The following is a 21,475-nucleotide window of genomic DNA, read 5'->3' as shown; positions in this document are numbered from 1 at the left end:
GGTAAAGGTGAACTAACCCTTGAAGTTTTAGTAGGGGAAGGATTTAAACCAGGGGTCTCAAACTGGCGGCCCTCCAGCTGTTGCAAAACTACAAGTCCCATGAGGCATTGCAAGGCTGACAGTTACAAGCATGACTCTCACAGGCAGAGGCATGATGGGACTTGCAGTTTTGCAACAGCTGGAGGGCCGCCAGTTTGAGACCCCTGATTTAAACAATAGTCAGGATTTACCGATATCCGGGTGGCATTAGAGGGATTTTTCCCTCACTTTTTATACCACTGGCAATTTTACCAGACAGGAAATGAGGGAAAATCCGCTAAGCTCACACGTGTCCTCCTTTTAAGGATCTAAAGAGGTGCCCTGCCCTCTCACCCCTACAAAACTTCAAAGTAGTCCTGTCCCCATAAGTACAGATCTTGCCCCCTGATTTGTAAGTGCATATTTAGGTATTTCCTAAATCTACAGAAGAATTTCTAGCACCCACAATTACTAGAAAGAAGAGTGCAAGTATTTAAAAATTCCAATTTCCTCTATGATCTAAAACAAAAATTGTGCCTCAAATCAAAAAGGGCCATGCTAGCGAGTGCAGGGCGTTCTGCATTATTCTCCAGAGTCGAAGCAGGCAAAACTCCATAGAAAAGACTCGGGCAGGGTAAAGGAGGCGGCTTTTCTGGACCAGGCGGGTGTAGGGTTGCCACCTCATCCCTTTAAACCTGAACACATATGAATTACACATGTTCTGAGAATAATTTAGTGCAGATAAGGCGCCAAGTGAGTTTAATTACCACCTTAATCAATCACAGAACCTGTGTAATATAAGTTTGGGTTTAAAGGGATGAGGTGGCAACTCTAGGCGGGTGATGAGCACCTTGTAGGACCAACTCTTAGCACTGGACTGCTGATGGACAGCATGTGGAGATTTAGATACTCAGAGTGGAGGCAATTATAATTTTATAGTGGACCTCTAGCCAAAATCTTTTTGGTAGTGACGAAGTGTTAACAATGGTTGAAACAGTTGGGCTATTTTTTGCAGTTTGTGTCAGTGACACACCAGGAAGTGGTTGAAATCTTCACGGGGCATAAAGAACAGGCACTTGCTTTCCATTCATAATGCTTTCCAAACATTTTTATAAAGCAAATGCCTGTTGTTTACATGAATAGTGAATATTCTAATACGAACAGCAGCTTTGCTTTGGCTTGCATTAAGTTTGACCTTGCATTCAACATTCTGCAGGGGTTACATCTTGCAAAGCTTGCCAATTGCCTCCATTCATATAAATAGAAGCGCACTGCAAATGGGCTTTGAATGTTCCTAAGGTGTTTGGCATGCTTTTGTGGAGCACTATAGCTGGGCTTTTTTCCCCATCCCCCAAAAAATTGGCATTTGGAGAGCTTCAGAAACCACTGTCTAATGCCTTTGAAATTCATCTAAGGCTTGTCTTAAACACAGGAATAACAAGGGTAAAGGAACATATGTTCTGGTCTTGCCCCTCCGTATGCCGCGTACACACGACCGGACTTTTCGACGGACTAGGTCCGTTGGTACCTGACGGACTTTCGGCGGAGTTCTGATGGACTTTCCCAATGAACAGACTTGGCCACACACAATCACACCAAAGTCCCGACAGATTTGAATGTGATGACGTACGACCGGACTAGAATAAGGAAGTTCATAGCCAGTAGCCAATAGCTGCCCTAGCGTTGGTTTTTGTCCATCGGACTAGCATACAGACAAATGGATTTTTCGAACGGACTCGAGTCTGTTGGAAAGATTTGAAACATTTTTTAAATCTAAAGTCTGATTTTTAGACAGCAAAGGTCTGATGAAGCCCACACACGATCGAATTGTCCAGCGGATTCGTTTCGTCGTCCTTTGCTGTCGTGTGTACTCGGCATTAGACACCTTTTGGACCCAGGTTCACCCAAAAATTCTCTGATCACCTACTCCCTAAAACTCCTGAATTCTTCTATTGCATCACAATTTATTTCCGACATCAGCCTACAAAAAACTGGTGGTGCGCCACCTGGTTAACGTGTCACGGTCTTGCATACCAGCACTGTGTAAGTTGGTTCAGCCCCCGACAATTGATGAGTGAAGGGTTAAGAATATCAGTGAGATGGAATATCTCACAATCTCCATAAATTTTTTTTTTTTTTTAAACACATACCAGGTTCAGAAATACATGGTTTTATTGGACTGAGTTTACATGCATTAAAGAGGCTGCCGTAGAGGAGGGAGAGACTGGGAATGAATTGCTGAGGGCTTTTGGTGATGCTAATCTAATTCCCTACAAGAGGGCCTTATTGCCTTCTGTTCTCCTCATATGCTCTCAGGTGGACGGCACTCTTCCTTTTCTCCCTTTTTTCTTAAACCCCCCCTTTTTATTTCCTCTAGAATCACCTGGGTCAGATGGGGCCCCCCTAAACACCTTTATGCAATTTCCGTGACATGTGATGTCCATGCTATATGGCTATGGAGCCCAAGACCCTGACTGTCAATATTCCCTGTTTTTTTTTTTTTTATTGAAAATCTGAGCCGACCCTTGACCTGGGCTTTCATTTACATTCTAAATGGGTTTTTGATCACCCCATTAAAGAGGAAATAAACTCTCCCACTCTGATGCTTCTCTTCATTTAGTCCATTATAATAAGTAATTATTAGACTATAGCCACTGTAATCCAGCCCAAATCGCATATTACATACTGTTTAAAGAAACTTTAAAAAACTTGTTTCCAGCGGTTAGGCAGCACCATCTTAACCACTTCCCACCCGGCCAATGCATATATACGGCCGGGTGGGAGCCGTCTACTCCTGATAGGACGTTCAGGAACGTCCTTCAGGAGTAGCGGGATCGCGCGCGCGCGTGCCCGCGCAGCGGCGCGATCCCGATGTGCTCGTGTCACCCGGACACGGCACATCTCAGATCGGCAGGAGGGCTCTGTGATTGGCCCTCCTGATCACATGACGGCCGTGTCCAATCACGGCCATCATGTGATGTAAACAAACAGCCGGTTGCTAGGCAATCGGCTCTCCTCTCCTCACACGGAAGTCACCGCTGAGGAGAGGAGAGCAGAATGCTGCAGCCGGCTGATGATCAGTGCGTATGGGCTGCTTTTTACAGCTTTTTACTCACTGATCATCAGTGTAGTGTAAACACACAACACACCACACAGTACAAACACAGTCCCCACATATGTCCCCAAAACACACATGTCCCCAAAACATACATGTCCCCAAATAATAAAAACATGTCCCTAATAATAAAAACATGTCCCCCACATATGTCCCACTAAAATCACATGTCCCAATGATTATCTGCACACATATGTACGTGATCACCTGCACACATATGTACATGATCATTTGCGTACATATGTCCGTGATCACACAAACCAATTATTATACACTTAACGGAATTTTTTTTACCAAAAACATGTAGCAGAATACATTTTGGCTTAAATTTATGACAAAATTTGATTTTATTGGATTTCTTTTCAAATAGAAAAAAGAAAATATTGTTTTTTTTCCAAATTTCCGCTTTTTTTGCACTTATATCGCAAAAAAAAAAACGGAGTCGTGAATAAATAACACCAAAATAAAGCTCTATTTGTGCGAACAAAATGATAACAATTTCATTTGGGTACAGTGTAGCATGACCGCGCAATTGTCACTGAAAGCGCTAGAGCGCTAAAAGCTGAAAATTGGGCTGGGAAGGAAGGGGGTGAAAGTGCCCTGTATTGTAGTGGTTAAGTATTGTTTTCTGAGTCCACAGTGGAGTGTATTTCCGCCCTTACATTGAGCACTTCCTGTACTGTTAACCAAGCCTCTTTCTCAATCCAACGTTTCTATGGCAGCCCTGCTTCCCTGTTCATAGCCGACTTGTTTTATTTCATAGTATTTACTTGTGCCGATGTCCAATGTTTCCCTTTGTCAGTCTTATCAGCTTCAGCTGATTCTAGATTGTAAGCTCTAATGAGCAGGGCCCTCTGATCCCTCCTGTATTGATTTGTATTGTAAGTGTACTGTCTGCCCTCATATTGTAAAGAGCTGCGCAAACTGTTGGCGCTATATAAATCCTGAATAATAATAATAATATGACTGCAGTAATGGCCAAGTTTGCACTGCATGTGATGTCACATGGTCACATGGGGTATAGGAGGAAGCTCTGAATGATTCTGAAGTCTCCTGGGAGTTCAGTGGTGTGCCTTAGGAAGTCCTGATAACAGATAGATAAGCACATAGAGAGTGTGCCGTAAATCAGGGGAGATCTGGGCATGCTCAGTGACTTCATTCTAAAGAACAAAAAGGATTACAATAATACTAAGCAAGTAAGGAGATATCTACAAGCAGTGTTCATTAGGGTTTTTTATGGTGATTTACATAGCACAAAGTTGTGGGGGAGGGTTTACAACCACTTTAATGTCTGTTGCTTTAAACTACTCCTGTTGTAGAACTGAGATCAGGTCCTTACGAAAAAATTCAATGCTTTGTTTTACCATTCCTGTTTTCTTTTTGGTTCCTTTCCTGTACCATTATTTTTTTTATTTTTTGTTAAAATGAAAAACGTCTGTAAACAAAATGCTGCTAAACGTGAGTTACCGGTTTTAGCAGCATTTACAAGCTGTTAGGGGCATTTGGCATTTCAAACCTGAACATCCGTCCTGAACGCATTTTTTTTGCATTACAAAAAATGCTTATAAACTAAACTGCCTAGAAAAGACTATAAAGGATCCTGTGTACATGTACTGATAGGATAACATGGAGGAGACTTCAGGTGCAGCTGAAAAAAATGCCCAACTGCTCCTAAACGTCTGTTTACCAGCAGCATTGTACATGAGGCCTTAGGAAACTGGAAGATTTCTCCTCGCTTCCTTTTCTGATGACTCAAAATTTTGTATTTTCCCATCATTTTAGTCCCACTGACACTAGCCACCAGGACAGCTGAAGAGAGTGTCTTCCTAAAGGAGACACCAACAGCAATAAAATACAGACAGATGTTCTAACCCCCTCACCACTCTGGGCTTTAGATGCACTTTACACTTTTAGCACAGAGAAAATGTGGTTGGAGGTTTTTTTTTTTTTTTTTTTTTTTTTTAACACTTGCCACAGACAATTTCTGCCGGAACTAAAGCCGATCAGAACAGGGCTGCTATAGGAGCACGAGTCTGTGAAAGAAGCCAGAGGAAATTGATGTTTGTTTGGGAAAAAAGTGAAACTTTATCCGGGGTTTGCAGCTCGCAGATGGAGAAAATGTTCTGCACCAGATGGAGCGTGTAACGCACCGTGCTGCTCGTACCACCAGGTGGAGTTTGTTTTAATAGTACATCGGGCTCTAGCAAAAGAGCTTGGAGGGCTGCGGAACAGACTTGTAACAATGGGGCCTGCTTCATCTGCTCTGTAGCTGGTCCCAGAGCACTTGGTTATTGGTAGATGAAGTGGTTTTATGGAGAAAGAGGTAGAGGACTTCATGGAAAAATATTAAATCAAGCTAGTTAGCCTATTTATAGCTTCAATTAAAAATAGTATTTATTTTTCTTTAAAATTGGACTACAGGATAGCCGCCGAATTGCTTCCACAAACCCCTGTTACTCCCGGTATCACTACCCCCCTTTCCCAGGATAACATAGTGGGTATAGGGAAGGCTGGTCTCCTTCCTGTTACTGACTTGTGTAAAACTTTACTTTCCAGGTCTTGATGTCACTCTCTCCAGCCAGCATGGGGAAGAATGTAATGGAGTGCATTCTGCACTCTATTACATTCATTGGAGGACAGATGAGATGACATTTAGGACTCCTGATGCCTCATCAAAGAGAACCTGTCACCAAATAAATGCATAAAAATGCATAAATAAATAAAAAAAAAAAGTAAAAAAATGTGTGAAAAATTAAAGTTACACCCAAGCACTTTAAAGCCCCCCCCCCCCCCCCCCGCATACACGCACGCACGTAAATACATGCGTCAGACTTGTCTATGCAGGAAAACGGTCATTGAGCTGCACATGTTACATATCGCCATACACACCAGAGTGAAACCAATAATTATTTACAGGTAACTCTGAACTGATGACTTTAGGGGCTTTTTAAAGTGTCGCCTTTGGAAAATATGGGGTACTGAAGTTAGTCGCTGTTTTATGGGCACGCCAATTTTAAGATTTGACATGCTGGGTATCTATTTACCCAGCACAATCTCATATTTTATATTTTACGCCTTTGAGTAATTTATTGAATTTGTGTGCCTTAACATTAACTTTTGTGTAGTTTTGTTACTGACATTTTGCTTTTCCTAACCTGTAGCACTAATATTGTGTGACATAAATAATTGGAACTACTATTTTTTTTATTTTTTATTTTTTTCATAACATTACTTGGTATTAACTGTATGTGTTGTATCTTTCTCCTGACTGGCGTGTTAGACCTATGAACACAACGAGTGGCTAATACACCTGGCTGGGAAGCTGCTTGCCAATGATGAAACTGCAACTTCACTTCTGGCTGTCAACCCCTTCCAGGAAAAGGCTCCGCCCAGGTAAGTGGGCTACAACCAATAACAAGTATAAATGGAAAATATTACTGCGCTAACTCAATGAGTGGGAAGTGAAAAGCTGCTACATAATAATGTGACAAAGATTGTAAATGGTGAATGATAAAGGATGTAGCACTAAATAATAAACATTTATAACAATATACAAATAATAACCAATAATGGAAAATCAATCACACAAAAAACAATCAAAAATGAATAAAAGTGTGGGTGGAAAAAGTCCAGTGAGTGGAAGGGTCCTGGAGAGGACCGGTGTAAGTCTACCACCGGGTAGTGGTTACTCAGGGATAGAATACACTGGCACTGGCTGGCATGTAGCGCATCAAGGATGGTACGTTTTCAACCAAAGGGAGAGGTATATCTACTCTTACCGGAAATGGTGGACTTGAGTGTCAGCGACAACGAGTCAGTCAGGCAGGGGTGCCACGATCGGCAGATTGACAGATCTCAAAAGGGACCGTTTCGTCCCAATGGACTTCCATTGGGACAAAACACGTCAGGCTTGGCTTTCTGCTTCCCACATTGCTTTTTTACTCTGTGATCACAGTTTTTTATTCCTACCGATGTATGTTGGTTTTTTATAATAAAAAACCCACTTTTTGACCTACACCATATGGAGGCAGCCTTGGTGAGTTCCAGCTCTGCGGTTACCCTTTGAAGTCGTGTTTGGAGGTCTTTGGTCCCTTTGGAGATCTGCCGATTGTGGCACCCCTGCCTGACTAACTCGTTGTCGCTGACACTTGAATCCACCATTTCAGGTAAGAGTAGATATACTTCTCCCTTTGGTTGAAGATGTACCATCCTTGATGCTGTACATGCCGGCCAGTGCCAGTGTATTACATCCTTCAGTAACCACCACCTGGTGTTGGACTTACATCGGTCCTTTTCAGGACCCTTCCACTCATTGGACTTTTTCCACTCACACTTTTATTCATTTTTGATTGTTTTTTGTGTGATTGATTTTCCATTATCCGGTTTTTATTTGTATATTGTTATACATGTTTATTATTTAGTGCTACAACCAATAACAGACCATGGAAAGCAGACCTTTTCTATGGTCAGATCTCTTAATGGCTAAAGATCCGCTAACAGTTTATCTACATTTTTTGATGTTAGACTTTGAAGCATCAGAATATAGAAGTACTATAGTAGATAATGCAAGGGACATGTATGACCACAGAAGAGTGCATGGGCATAGGAAAAAGCTTTTAGCAGAACACATTGCTTCCCGGCTGGTGATCACTGTCATTTAGCGGTGATCATCCAGCCAAGCAGTGTTCCCTAAGTGCTGCCTTGTCATAAAAATCTGTCCTTCAGTCACCCCAACCAAGCATAATCTAAGCATAATCTAATCTGAGTGACATGAACATCCTTTTGAGCTAGCTCCAGCCTCACCCATACACATCAGAGCATGAGAGGCTGCTAGCAAAGCACAGAGTCACCTAAAATGAGGCTGCAGGCCTGCCCAGATGTGTTGAGGAAAGCCTACTGGATCTTACTGCTGTGTGTAAGGCTGGGTTCACACTTATGCAAATTTGATGCGGGTTTCCCCTCATCCAAGTCATATGGCAGGAGAGTATGCCTGGCTCGCAATGGAGCCAGTTCACACAGCCCTGGGGTGGCTGCGGTCCGCATTTAGAAAGGGTCCTGTGCGTCTTTGGTTCCGATTCAGGTGCAAATTCAGGCAAAAATTCGGACCTGATTCGCACCTGAATCGGTGAACACGGACAAACTGGACCCCCTACTGTGAGCTGCAGCCGCACATATGTGAACCCGGCCTCATACACACTAAGAGAGCTGAGTGGATTTTCTGACATTAGCGCGGAGGAGGTGTCTGCTGCAAAGAATTATCATTTTGTTGATTGGTTTTGTTTGTTGGTCTCCTTTTTACTTTTTAACTTTCCCCTTTAACTGTTTTAGCTTAATCCCTATGGACGCCATTACAAAAATAAATTCAGGAAATGAAGGAGTTGTGTTGCTCATAGGCCTCAGATGTATTCATTTTCCATCCCGTCCTAGCAGAACGATCGTTGCATTCTGATTAGTTGATGTGGGCAACGCAGACTGTGTTGTTGTCAGTTGCTCTGCAGCATGGCTGTGCCCAGGCACTGCAGGGGTTAAGTACTTAAATGGTATCGCTGGAGCTACTGCAACATAAAACTAATTACCAGAGGGCTCACAACTATGAAAGCTCTCTCCACTTTATTGCTCATTTGGCTTTATTGCCTAATACTGTGGCCTGCTCAACAAGTCAGATAATCATAGCCTGGAACTGGGCCAGGTCTTAGCATGGATTCCATTACACCTCTCCCGCTCTCCCTTATTAAATCCAGTGAGGACACTGAGGTCCCACTTCTCCTATAGTCTGCTCTCCTTCATGTTACAGGACCCACTGACTCAGGATTCAAGGGTTGTAGACAGCTTTGAGAAACACTCATTTCCAGTACCCATCTGTCTGTCTATCATCTCTCTGCATCATCTGTCATCTCTATTATCTATCATGTGTCTCTTCAACTCTCTTCTATTTATCTATCTCTCTAGCCATCATTTCTCTTCACTTTTGCTTTATCTATCATCTGTCTCTCCCTCTGCTTTTATCTTTCATTCTCTATCTATATCTATCTCTCTTTTTCATTCTCCATCTATATCCATCTCTGTTTTCTCTGTCCCTCTTTCATCCCTTTTTTCGTGGGTCTTCGCTTACTCCCAGTATCATCCCTCTCCTTGTATTGTATATGTTTCCCCACTGTCATCCCTCTCTTTCATCCCTCTCCCGTAATCACCTCTCTTTCCATCATCTGACCCTTACTCTATCATCTCTCTCTCTCTTTTTCCATCATCTCTCTCTTTCCATCATCACCTCTCTCTCTCTTTCCATCACCTCTCTCTCTCTCTCTCTCTCTCTCACCTCTCTCTCTCTCTCCATCACCTCTCTCTCCCTCTCTTTCCATCGCCTCTCTCTCTCTCTCTCCATCACCTCTCTCTCTCCATCACCTCTCTCTCCCTCTCTTTCCATCGCCTCTCTCTCTCTCTCTCTCTCTTTCCATCACCTCTCTCTCTCTCTCTCTCTCTCTCTCTCTCTATCACCTCTCTCTCTATCACCTCTCTCTCTCTCTCCCCCTCTCTCTCTCTCTCTCTCTCTCCCCCTCTCTCTCTCTCTCCATCACCTCTCTCTCTCTCTTTCCATCACCTCTCTCTCTCTCCATCACCTCTCTCTCTCTCTCTCTCTCTGTCCATCACCTCTCTCTCTCTCTCTCTCTCTCCATCACCTCTCTCTCTCTCTCTCTCTCTCTCCATCACCTCTCTCTCTCTCTTTCCATCACCCCTCTCTCTCTCTTTCCATCACCCCTCTCTCTCTCTTTCCATCGCCTCTCGCTCTCTCTTTCCATCGCCTCTCTCTCTCTTTCCAGCGCCTCTCTCTCTCTCTTTTTCCAGCGCCTCTCTCTCTTTCCATTGCCTCTCTCTCTTTCTCTTTCCCTTTCCCTTTACATCGCCTCTCTCTCTCTGTCCATCGCCTCTCTCTCTCTGTCCATCGCCTCTCTCTTTCCATCGCCTCTCTCTCTCTCTCTCTCTCTTTCCATCGCCTCTCTCTCTCTCTTTACATCGCCTCTCTCTCTCTCTTTACATCGCCTCTCTCTCTCTTTACATCGCCTCTCTCTCTCTTTCCATCGCCTCTCTCTTTCCATCGCCTCTCTCTCTTTCCATCACCTCTCTCTCTCTTTACATCTCTCTCTCTCTCTCTTTACATCTCTCTCTCTCTCTCTCTACATCGCCTCTCTCTCTCTTTCCATCATCTCTCTCTCTCTTTCCATCGCCTCTCTCTCTATTTCCATCACCTTTCTCTCTCTTTCCATCACATCTCTCTCTCTTTCAATCGCCTTTCTCTCCCTCTTTCCATCACCTCTCTCTCTCTCTCTCTCTCTCTTTCCATCGCCTCTCTCTCTCTCTCTCTTTCCATCATCTCTCTCTCTCTCTCTTTCCATCATCTCTCTCTCTTTCCATACCCATCTCTCTTTCTTTCTCTTTCCATCATCTCTCTCTCTCTTTCTTTCTCTCTTTCCATCATCTCTCTCTTTCCATACCCCTTTCTCTCTTTCCATCACCTCTCTCACTCTCTTTCCATCACCTCTCTCTCTCTTTCTCTCTCTTTTCATCACCTCCCTGTCTCTTTCCATCACCCCTCTCTCTCTCTTTCCATCATCTCTCTCTCTCTCTCTTTCCATACCCCTCTCTCTCTTTCCATCACCTCTTTCTTTCTATCTTTCCATCGCCTCTCTCTTTCCATCACCTCTCTCACTTTCTCTCTTTCTTTCTTCCCATCTCCTCTCTCTCTCTTTCCATCACCTCTCTCTTATCATCATCATCTCTCTCTCTCTCTCTCTCTCTCTCTCTCTCTCTCCATACCCCTCTCTCTCTTTCCATCACCTCTTTTTCTCTTTCCATCACCGCTCTCTTTCCACTGCCTGTCTGTCATCTGTATCTGTTTCTCTTCCTCTGTTCTATCTATTCCAACTAATCTATCTATCTCCAACCCAACTAAATGTGTGGCCACTTTTTCAGTACAAATATCTAGAATGTGTTAAGGGGGGGGCAGGGCCCTAATTAGGGGGTACAGCTAGCCTTCCTGTATGGAGCCTGGGCCCCTGTGAATTGTTTGCGGTGTAAAGAGTGCCCTCTCTGTCCTCAGGCCCCTGCTGAATTGGCAGAAAATACCTGTTTGGCTGAACAGCCCTAGGGGCCATTTACACATGGGGTGCTCTCGAAAGAGCGATACAGGTTTGGACTGCTCTTCAGAAGTAGTTTGGGGGACAGTGAGGAGGTGTTATATTGCCTCCTCGTGGCCTGTTTTAACCCCTAAAACCAGCACACTGCAAATAAATGCATTCAGTTAAAGACCTCTGCACTCTATACATTACACACCCCTGCACTCTGTACATTACACACTCCTGGCCCCTGCACTCTGTACATTACACACTCCTGACCCCTGCACTCTGTACATTACACACTCCTGACCCCTGCACTCTGTACATTACACACTCCAGATCCCTGCACTCTGTATATTACACACTCCATATTTGACCCATGTGCTCTGTACAATTTTTAAACTCCTGCCACTGTTAGCGTCATATCCAAATTTCCCCAAAGCGCACTGTGCATGTCACCTCCTTCTTCTCTGGGCTATGGGGGGGTGGATGAGCTTTGGCCCTGGCTCTGTTAAGTGGATGGGAGCTGTGAGATAGACTGTATAAGCCCCATGATTTCTAAAGCCCGTAAACACGACTTGACTTTTTGACAACAAACATGCAAATGGCTGTTGGATCATGTGTAAACTCCATCGGACAAACTTTTTCTGTTTTCATCTGACTTTTGTTGGCTGTGCGAACAGACAAACTTTCTGGCAACAAAAGTCCGATGGAGCAAAGTCTGAACGTGTGTACACAAAACCATCGGACTTTTGTACAAAGTACAAACACGCATGCTCAGAACCAATGCAAAAGATCAGACAACAATACAGAAGTTGACCAAAGGGTGGCGCCGGAGTAATTGAATGTCCTCTTTTGAAGTGTCATCAGTACGTTGAAACGTCACTACGTTCGTGTTTGTTGCCTAAAAAGTCCAATCGTGTGTATGCAATACAAATTTACGGCCAATGCCCTTTGTACAAAAATCCACGGGAAAGTTTATACAAAGTCCAATCGTGTGTATGAGGCTTTACAGTTCTAATGACAGGCCTGAACAGGTGTGTGTGACTTGAAATATGAACACAATGCAATGTGGCCTGACCTGTTGATACAAGACAGAATGGATCATGGATTTACATTGTGTATGCCAGATTGACCCTCCAATCTGCACAGCACAAGACAGATCAGGATTCATAGGACCATGTAGTGGTTTAAGTCTTATGCCAGCCATAGACGGTGCGAATCGCAGCCTGTTTAGCAGGAACCAGTTTAGATGTGAACCATGTATGGGCAGGCTGAATGTACCAAGTTGATCGATCGTACAACCAGCCTGCCGGATTTTACTTGCGAATATCGCTAGCGGCTGGTATAGCTGCTAGAAATAATCATCTTCCTGACTTTCAAAGCCCCCCCGTCAGGGGAAGACAATGGCTTGACAAGGATTCCCGCATTAACACCATGTTGATAGGGGAATTGAATGGCAGTAGCAATGACTAAAAACCCTGTCACGTCTTTTTTGCTATCTCTATGGCTACTAGGGAGATTAACTCTCCATTTGTCCTGGTAACCACTGACACTGAGTTAAAAGAAGATGGGAAATTAAAAATGTTACAATTCTCATCAGAAAAGAAGTTGAGAATACATTTTGAGCAGAAGACCGCTGCTTTGGTGGCAACTGTCTAATTTTGAAGAGATTTCTTGTCACTTCCTGTTGTATGTCTGGTACAGGAAGTGAAGGGAAATCTCTCCATAGGAATACAAACTGAAAAGAAAAGAAACAGAAATCCTGACGGGGTACCAACCATTCCCTATTCTATCAAAAACAAAGTTTTGCTTTAGAATCACTCTAAATAAACCAAGAAGTGTTGTTGGATTTGTGACATGTTTTGAATTTCTGCAGCATTTTTCCTCCAATATTCTGTTCCCCTCTCATATGTTTTGCTGGAAATCTCGCCTCCGTACCGCATGTCCCTGGTCGCTTACACGGCGACATATATCCTATGAGGAGAGGATATTAAAACGCATAGACACCCCTTTTGGCTTGATATAAAGACCTTTTTACCAGCTCCCACAGAGTCGTCCATTTAAGGCGTCAATTAAACCGTCTCTTTGACCTGACATGATTTATTAGCGTTGGTGATATACGAACACGCGTTCCTGCTGCAAAAACATCTCGCCTAACCCACAAAGGAGTCAGGGTGAAACGCTAGATTCAATCTGGAGGAGAAAAAAAAAGAGCCCTATTAATTGCCGGAGACTTTACACACCGGGATGACTGAACACCGCTCCTAATAGGCCGAGGTAGGCCCGAGCCGAGACCTGCGAGAAGGTTTTATGGCTTTTAATGAATTTATGTTTCTCCACCAGCCTCCTCACTTTGATTTACAATTAGGAGGGAAACCCTGCAAAGAGGTCTCCAGATAAAAAGCCAATAATATATATTAAATGCACGTATGGAATAATAAAACTCATGTTTCGGCTTATTCCCCACCCTCGCTGGCCTTGTCAGGTCGTTAATTTTGACAGAAAACACAGTTCCTGTTTTTCCCTCCAAAAATCTCTCAGCTGTTCACCCAGGGACAGCTGTTGCCCTCTGGAACTAATTACAGCTGTCTGTGAGATTTAGGCCCCCTCCCTCATACAACTCAGATATTGCTTCTAATTTTTAACGCGTACAGTTGGAAGATGTCATAACACCAGGCTGCTTTTTAGAGAGCCATGAAAGCAATCGCTGCTCACAGCTGCTACCGGGCAACAATGGCGTACGCTGCATTAACCGCTTCTCTGCGGGATGCGAATAAAAAGCGTGTTTTTTTATTTTGTGCACCTGACTGGGAAGCGTTCATAAAAATGTATTTCATAACTCCACTTCTCTGTGATTAATATATGGTGTGTATATATGTAGTACAGTATGTAGATTGTGTATGTGTGTGTGTATATATATATATATATATATATATATATATATATATATATATATATATATATATATATATATGTTTGTTTTAATTATGATTTTTGTCTTTTTATACTTAATAATGGAAAAAAAAAAAATATATATATATATATATATATACACACACACTATATTAGCTAAAGTATTGGGACGTCTGCCTTTACACAAAAATGAACTTTAATGGCATCCCAGTCTTATGCTGGCCATACACTATACAAAAAATCGGCTGAAATTTGGTAATTTAGACAATTCGTTCATTTTTCGACCAGTTACTGGGCACAAAATTGATAATCGTTGGGACGTCTTTGAGCCGAAAAAACAAAGGACAATTTTTTAAATTTTCTGCCAAACAAACGATAACTTGAAAGGCTAATATGCTTCCCGTCCAAACTGTCTGCACTAGGTATATGTGAAAAAATGAACAAAAGACGCATTCATTTATTTCCACTGAACGATTTATCAGTCATTACATGACGGCACTATCGTTTGCGCTCACGGCTGAATGTTCGTTTTTGGAAAATGGGTTTGGTTTATTTTTCATATTGTGTATGGCCAGCATTAGTCCATAAGGTTCATTATTGAGTTGGCCCACCCTTTGTAGCTATAACAGCTTCAACTCTTCTGGGAAGGCCGTCCACAAGGTTTAGGAGTGTGTCTATGGGAATGTTTGACTATTCTTCTGGAAGTGCATTTGTGATATCAGGCACTGATGTTGGACGAGAAGGCCTGGCTCACAGTCTCTGTCCTCATTCATCCCAAAGGTGTTCTGTCAGGTTGAGGTCAGGACTCTATGCTGGCCAGTGAAGTTCACCCACCCCAAACTCGCTCATCCATATGTTTATGGACCATGCTTTGTGCACTGGTACGCAGTCATGTTGGAACAGGAAGAGGCCATCCCCAAACTGTTCCCACAAAGTTAGGAGCCTGAAATTGTCCAAAATGTCTTGGTATTCTGACACCTTGAGCGTTCCCTTCACTGGAACTAAGGGGCCAAGTCCAACCCCTAAAAAAGACATCTCCTCACCCAGTGAGGTCGCTAGGGGGTGGCTTCTGGGGCTATAGCCCCGAAGCTGGGGCCCATAGCCCAGAGTCTTTTACCGGGTAGGGTTGCCACCTGAAACCCGGACACATTGTTCACACCGGAATGTGGCTCTGGGCTCCATCTGCTTAACTTTGGGGGTGGAGAAGGAACAGGACTAGGGTACCAGCGGTAATGCTTGTGGAGCAGTTCTGACAGATTCCTCTTCTACAGCAATCCACCGGGGCATGTCATCCCCGGGAGCCACAGCACAAGCATTACTCCTCCTCTGCCCGAAAATTTATCAAATAGTCCAGGCGGAGTGTTCCTTATGCTATGGCTCCACCAATTAAACTAAAGTCCCGACCCCTCTTCTATACCTCTCTGCCAGAGCTTTGAAATTGAGCCGCAGAACAAGTATTACTCCGCAGGGACTATTTGATGACTTTTGGGCAGAGGAATAATCCTTGTTCTGCGGCTCCCGGCAATTTCAAAGCTTCAGCGGAGTGGTATACAAAAATTTTAGTATGACAGAATACAACATCAGGAGTGAAGTAATGTGTATGTTATAGTATGAATAGTTTTGTATGTATTCTTTCGTTTCTGTGCATGCGTAGTCTTGCTCTTACAATTTTTTTTGTATGAAAGCCTTACTGATTAAATGAAAATCGGACTTTGAGTTCACAGCCCACAAAAAATGTTATAGTCTGCACATCCAGCTTTTGTCTGACGAAAAAAGCGAAATGGGCCGTCGAAAGCACCGTACTAACGATCTGAATGTCAGCAGACAGCTTGTCATACAAAATTTTCCATCTGATTTTCGGATCGTGTGTACGGGCTTTAAGACTGGGATTCCATTAAAGTTCATGTGCATGTAAAGGCAGGTGTCCCAATACTTTTGGTAATATATACACACAGTATATATATATATATATATATATATATATATATATATATATATATATATATATATATATATATACATATATAGATATAGATATATATCTGTTTTTTTCAATGCACTTGAACAGAAAAATAAAATAAAGTTAAGTTAAGTTAAAAAAATGTGCACAGTGCATATTAAAAAAAAAAATATATATATATATATATATATATATATACTCTGAGATTTCAGAATTAACTATTTCATATCTCTAGCAAGCTTTTGCCTACAAATAGGGATTTTTTGATTGCTATACAATTTTTATTGCAATACAGGTTCAAGCTGGTCAACCGTGTCAAAGCAATACCTCCAGAGCCAGTCCCTACTCTACTGGGCAAAATGCCAATCACTTGCCTATAGCATAAGCACAGCTTACCCATAAAAAATCTTGACAGTTGACACCCTTTTCAGTCTTTATTTCTTTAAGAATTTTTTTTCCCCCTAAAACTACCATGCAGATGTGTTATATGATCATTTTAGATAAAAACCTGTTGTGATTTCCTTCTACCCCCTGCAGATGGATCCGAGGAGAACATTACCGGTACAAGTTCAGCCGTATATGGGGCACACACGCCTCTGAGGGCAAGTGGTGGATTCGGAAAAGGATTGCACCGTATTTCCCGCCACTCAATCTGGCAGGCCTGAAGAAATATTTCAAGTCACGCTCTTGGCCTCTGCCTTCTCCATCCTGATGGTAGCTTTATTATCACTAGGGATTGTTTTCCGCTAAAACCGATATATGTGTAATTGATATGTGTAATTTTATACTTTTTTATAGAGATGAATCAGGTACTTCCTAGCCCACTCTGAGAGTGGTGTTTTGTATCCCGATGCTACAGTTAGTGTTACTACTGATCCCTTGAACTGTACTTGACACAACAAGGCTAATTTACTAAAGGAGTTACGACTCTTCAATCAATAAGTGGTGTTGAATTATTCAATCGTGCAAACTTCTGTTCACTTTAAATAGCCAAGAGTGTGCATATGAAGTAAGAAGACAAGAATTATCACTTCATTGGAAAATTAAGGTGAATAGTCGCATCATTTATTGAGAGAAGATCCTCAACTCCTTAGTAAATAAACCCTCATACAGTGGAACCTTGGATTAAGAGCATAATCCATTCCAGGAGAATGCTTCTGGTCCAAAGCACTCGCATAGCAAAGCGATTTTCCCCATAGAAGTCAATGGAAATGACCACCTGTGGCCAGAGGTGGGGGGGGCGCCGGAGAGCTTTGGAAATACTCAGGGAAAGCTCAGCTGAACTCAGAAACCCTTAGAAAGGCTTGGAAACACTCGGGAACTGAGTATTTCCAAGTGATTCTGACTATTTCCGAACAGCTCCGAACCGTTCCGAGTGTCACCGGCACCCCCCCTGCACCTCTGGCCAAATGCGGTACTGCACACCCCAGTAGCTTGAATCCTGCTCGTTTTGCGAGACAACACTTGCAAACCGAGTCAAAAAGTTGCTCGTCTTTCAAAACGCTCGTTAACCGCGTTACTCGTAAACCAAGGTTCCACTGTATGTCGGCAGTGGCCATTTTGCACTCTGAGCCATTACCCGGCCTGTGAATTGCTGTACAGGGGACTGGCATGAGTACCGTGAGTCTCACAAATTAAAGTGTCCCTAAGAGGAACAAGTCTGGCTGCCCCTCATCTGAAACGGAAAATGTGAACACTAGTATTGCTAGATATCGAAACTGTATTAAAGCTGAACTCCGAGCAAACTGCTGAATACACAAATTAAATAATTTTCTGCATATTTTATGGTTGTAGTTAGCCATTTTTGTGATTCCCACTCCCCTTCTACACTGTACATCCAGGTAGGGGACACTACAGAACCTTTGCTGACTAAACAATACTTCACACAGCCTCCCAGGAACCCCAAAGACCCAGACAGCTCCAATATATATAACAAAGATTGAAGTTCCCCAAGCTGGCCCCTACCTTCCACATCTTAATATTGGTCAGCGAGGCCGTCCATCACACTGATAGACCAACAGAGAGGGGAGCTGTGTGTCTGTGGTATATCATCTGATGAGCAGCCAGATTTAGGTGCCCGCTATAAATGTGCTTAAAGTTAAAAAGAGGTTCCCCTTTAAGTGTATTTCCACTTCTGCAAGTAAACTCCACTGTATATTTGTAATGTGTTTACATACATATAGGAAGCCAAAAAAAGTAAAAATATATATATATATTTCTTGCGTTTTAATGTTTTGTCAGGAAGAGGTGTCATGGCTGACTGCAAGGTTTTTTGAACAATGTTAGAGTGAGTCTGTCCCAAGTCTGTCCTCATTAACATTACAGTGGAAGAAACCCGGACCCCAAACCTCTAACCCTTTATTAGGATGGACAGCACATCCTAGTTATGGCAAACACTACTGTCCAGCCTCCTCACAAACAAAGAGGACTATGTAGCATTTTCCTTGCCAGAGGGTCCAGAATAGAACATCTAAAAATGGTAAGCTGTCATTTTTAAATATTCTTTCTAAGTTATGCTATGTGGTTGGGGACATGTAACAAATATAAAGTTGGGATTATGCCAATTTGCCTGCAAGAGTGGAAATTCCTATTAAAGCCGTTGTTCGGTCCCCCCAACCACCCCCCAGCCCCAAAATAAAAAATGAAATGTCAGTAGGTACAGTATTTGTAAAAGGACACTTACCTGTCCAGGGATCCAACGCTTTACTCACTAAGGCCATTTTTTTTTGTTGGTCTCCGGGTTTCCAGTGGCACCATGCTTACTGTGGGAAGCCTTGTGGCATCGCAGCCAGTTTCTCACTGCGCATGCGAGGACCGAGCTGCACTGTATAGATAGGTGTGCACAGCCCATTGCATTAGGGTGTGCATCCAAAAGCTCAAACACGCATGCCTTTCTCTGTTGAGGCAATGGACAGGGAATGAATGTGAAGCGCTGAGTGGCTTTCCTTTCATTCACAAACTGAAGCATAGTAAACACTGTTTACTAGGAAGGGGCCAGTAAATGGCATATTAATCAGCCTCTTCCCCCACTCTCTATCCTGAAACATCTCCCACAGGAGCCAGGGTGAGAGGAGGGAAGCCAGCAGGGGCGCAACACGGAGGGAAGCCTGGGCAGAAGGGGGAGTCACACCCCCTGGCACACCCCCTGCGCACGCCTGTGACTGTATGAAAGCTCCCCCGCTTCTGGGACTTGTGACGTGTCCCAAGAGGCTGCAGCTAGAGTGGAGGCCATACTTCTGCTTGGATTGCCTAGGCAATTTTTTATTTTTATTACTGATTTGTATGCATACCTGAACGTTCCCTGGGGGTTCTGCAAATCACTGCAGTAGTTGGTGCTGCTACAGTGATAGCAGTGATATCCCGGGTCCAGTGCCAAGCCACTGCCCTTCTGCATAGTAACCACAGGGGGTCATTCGCTCAGCACTACCGCTGTTCACAGAACACCTTGTATTTTATTCAGTGTTTACAAAGTGTTCTCCAATTGAATGAGGTGGAGCAGTGACATCACAATCTCCCCCTCTTTCAATCAGAGATCGGCTTGTATGCATTGAGAAAAACACACTGTTCTTTGAATGGCGACCCCCCCTGTGATTTTTATGCAAATGGGCCGATGCTCTGCAGATTGCAGCTATCGCTGGTGACAATTACAGTGATTTGCAGTTTCCACAGGTATGAGCTATGCATACTTCCATTGTGACAAGCTGGACCAAAGTAACTATGCAATAAAAATCATATTGAAACTGGATGTGCGGAATGTTTTTTCTTTGTTATTGCTGCTCTTTTTTTTTTTTTGTCTGGAAAAAATTTAAAATCAATTGAGCATGTCTAAATATTTGAAAACATGTGTGGCCAATAAAAAATGTAAAAAAATGAAAAAAACTGTAATCAAATCAACAAATAATCCGCACATTTGTGACCACCGTGATAGACTGGTATATACAGTAACTCCACCAACCAGCACCCAACTAAAAGGGCACCAGAGATTCCCTGTCCAACACAAGCCTCGTCCGCCTTTGGACAATATCACTCGATCTCTAATTGCGAATACACTGTATGGGCGCAGGTGGCAGAGAATTCAAACCGACAGCTCTCATCTATCACTGAACCATCACACACGTTGAATTGTGCCTGGAGCGGCCAGGGTAGAAGTCTTGGCTCTCGGCCATAACCAGCAATGGATTGTGGGACATGGGACGCGGCAAACTGATGCTTTCACTAGGCAGCAGTTGTGTTGGCCGAATGCTCAGCGGTATTGTGCTATGTGCAGAGATTCCCTGCAAAACATGTCCCAGCTGTTGTGTTCTGTGCACATCATAAAATCCTAAAGCCCTTCTGCTGGAATTCCGTCCATTAGCTGCACGCTTATCAAGTCAGCTTTTATGAATGGGGGGTTTATACATCCTTCGAGGGGCGTGTGGCCTGATCTCCAAAACAACATTTAAAAAGTTATGTTTTATATAATCCTGGCAAATGTTGATTCATTTTATAGACAGTAAAAAAATATATATATAATAAAGAATTAATTTTAGCCATCAATATATTATTATTGTTTGCCTCGTGTTGTATCTCTGATCTGTCAAATCTCTGATGCTTGGAAAGAAGAAAGAAATGGCTGCACATCCAGAACTTCCGATTGCCTTTTATTTTGTTTCACAGAGATAACACCAAAGACACCAAACTGCGGTCACATAGACGCGTTTCACACATACATCTTGTGCTTAATCATTATCATTTGGTAACGATTAAAGTGGTTGTAAACCCTTACAAACCACTTTGACCTACAGGTAAGCCTAGATTAAGGCTTACCTGTAGGCCCAAGAAATATCTCCTAAACCTACACGGTTTAGGAGATATTTAATAAAAGACAGCGGTGCGCAGGCACACTATCACCGTTAGCAGCATGCCTCTGCTAACAGCGATATGCCGTTAGTGGCAGCTCCTGTGCACATGCGCGGGAGTGATGTCATCGCTGCGAGTGGCCGGAGCAGCGATACCTGGAAGAAGATGGACGCTCTGGACTACAGGGGACAGTGGTGACATCGCAGCCATTTCTTTCTTCTTTCCAAGTTTCCCACGGAGACGGGCCGGGGCTAGTACTAGATACTCCAATCAGCCTTATCTTTATACACCTGGAGCAGTTCTTTTTCTTGTATACTAAATCTCTGATTCTACAGGAGTCATAAATGACCGACACCAGCTTTCATTTTGATGGCATTTACATCCAAGGCTCTTTTTACTTTAACCCCCTAAGGACAGCCTGCCACAGATATACTGCGGCAGGGCGACTCTATTGCATGAAACGATGTACTCGTACATCACTTCGTGTAATAGATACTGAGGACACCTGTGTCATGG

At 43.1% G+C, this 21,475-nt stretch overlaps 1 protein-coding gene across 1 annotated transcript in view; it reads left to right on the top strand.

The window, feature by feature from the left end:
- Positions 1–19,865, top strand: part of LMF1 (lipase maturation factor 1) — a 551,994-nt gene extending 532,129 nt beyond the window's left edge. Inside the window, exons 10-11 of the mRNA XM_077449405.1 lie at positions 6,414–6,526; positions 16,658–19,865. Of these exons, the coding sequence (XP_077305531.1) occupies positions 6,414–6,526; positions 16,658–16,832 (288 nt within the window). The 3' untranslated portion in view covers positions 16,833–19,865. The remainder of the gene's footprint in view (positions 1–6,413; positions 6,527–16,657) is intronic.
- Positions 19,866–21,475: the final 1,610 nt, after the last annotated feature.

The sequence above is a fragment of the Lithobates pipiens genome, unplaced genomic scaffold (genome assembly GCF_037356315.1).
Source record: "Lithobates pipiens isolate NorthernLeopardFrog02 unplaced genomic scaffold, aLitPip1_a1.2 Scaffold_22, whole genome shotgun sequence".
NCBI lineage: Eukaryota > Metazoa > Chordata > Amphibia > Anura > Ranidae > Lithobates > Lithobates pipiens.
Note: the sequence above shows the minus strand (reverse complement) of the source record. Positions and strands in the feature narration are given on the sequence as shown.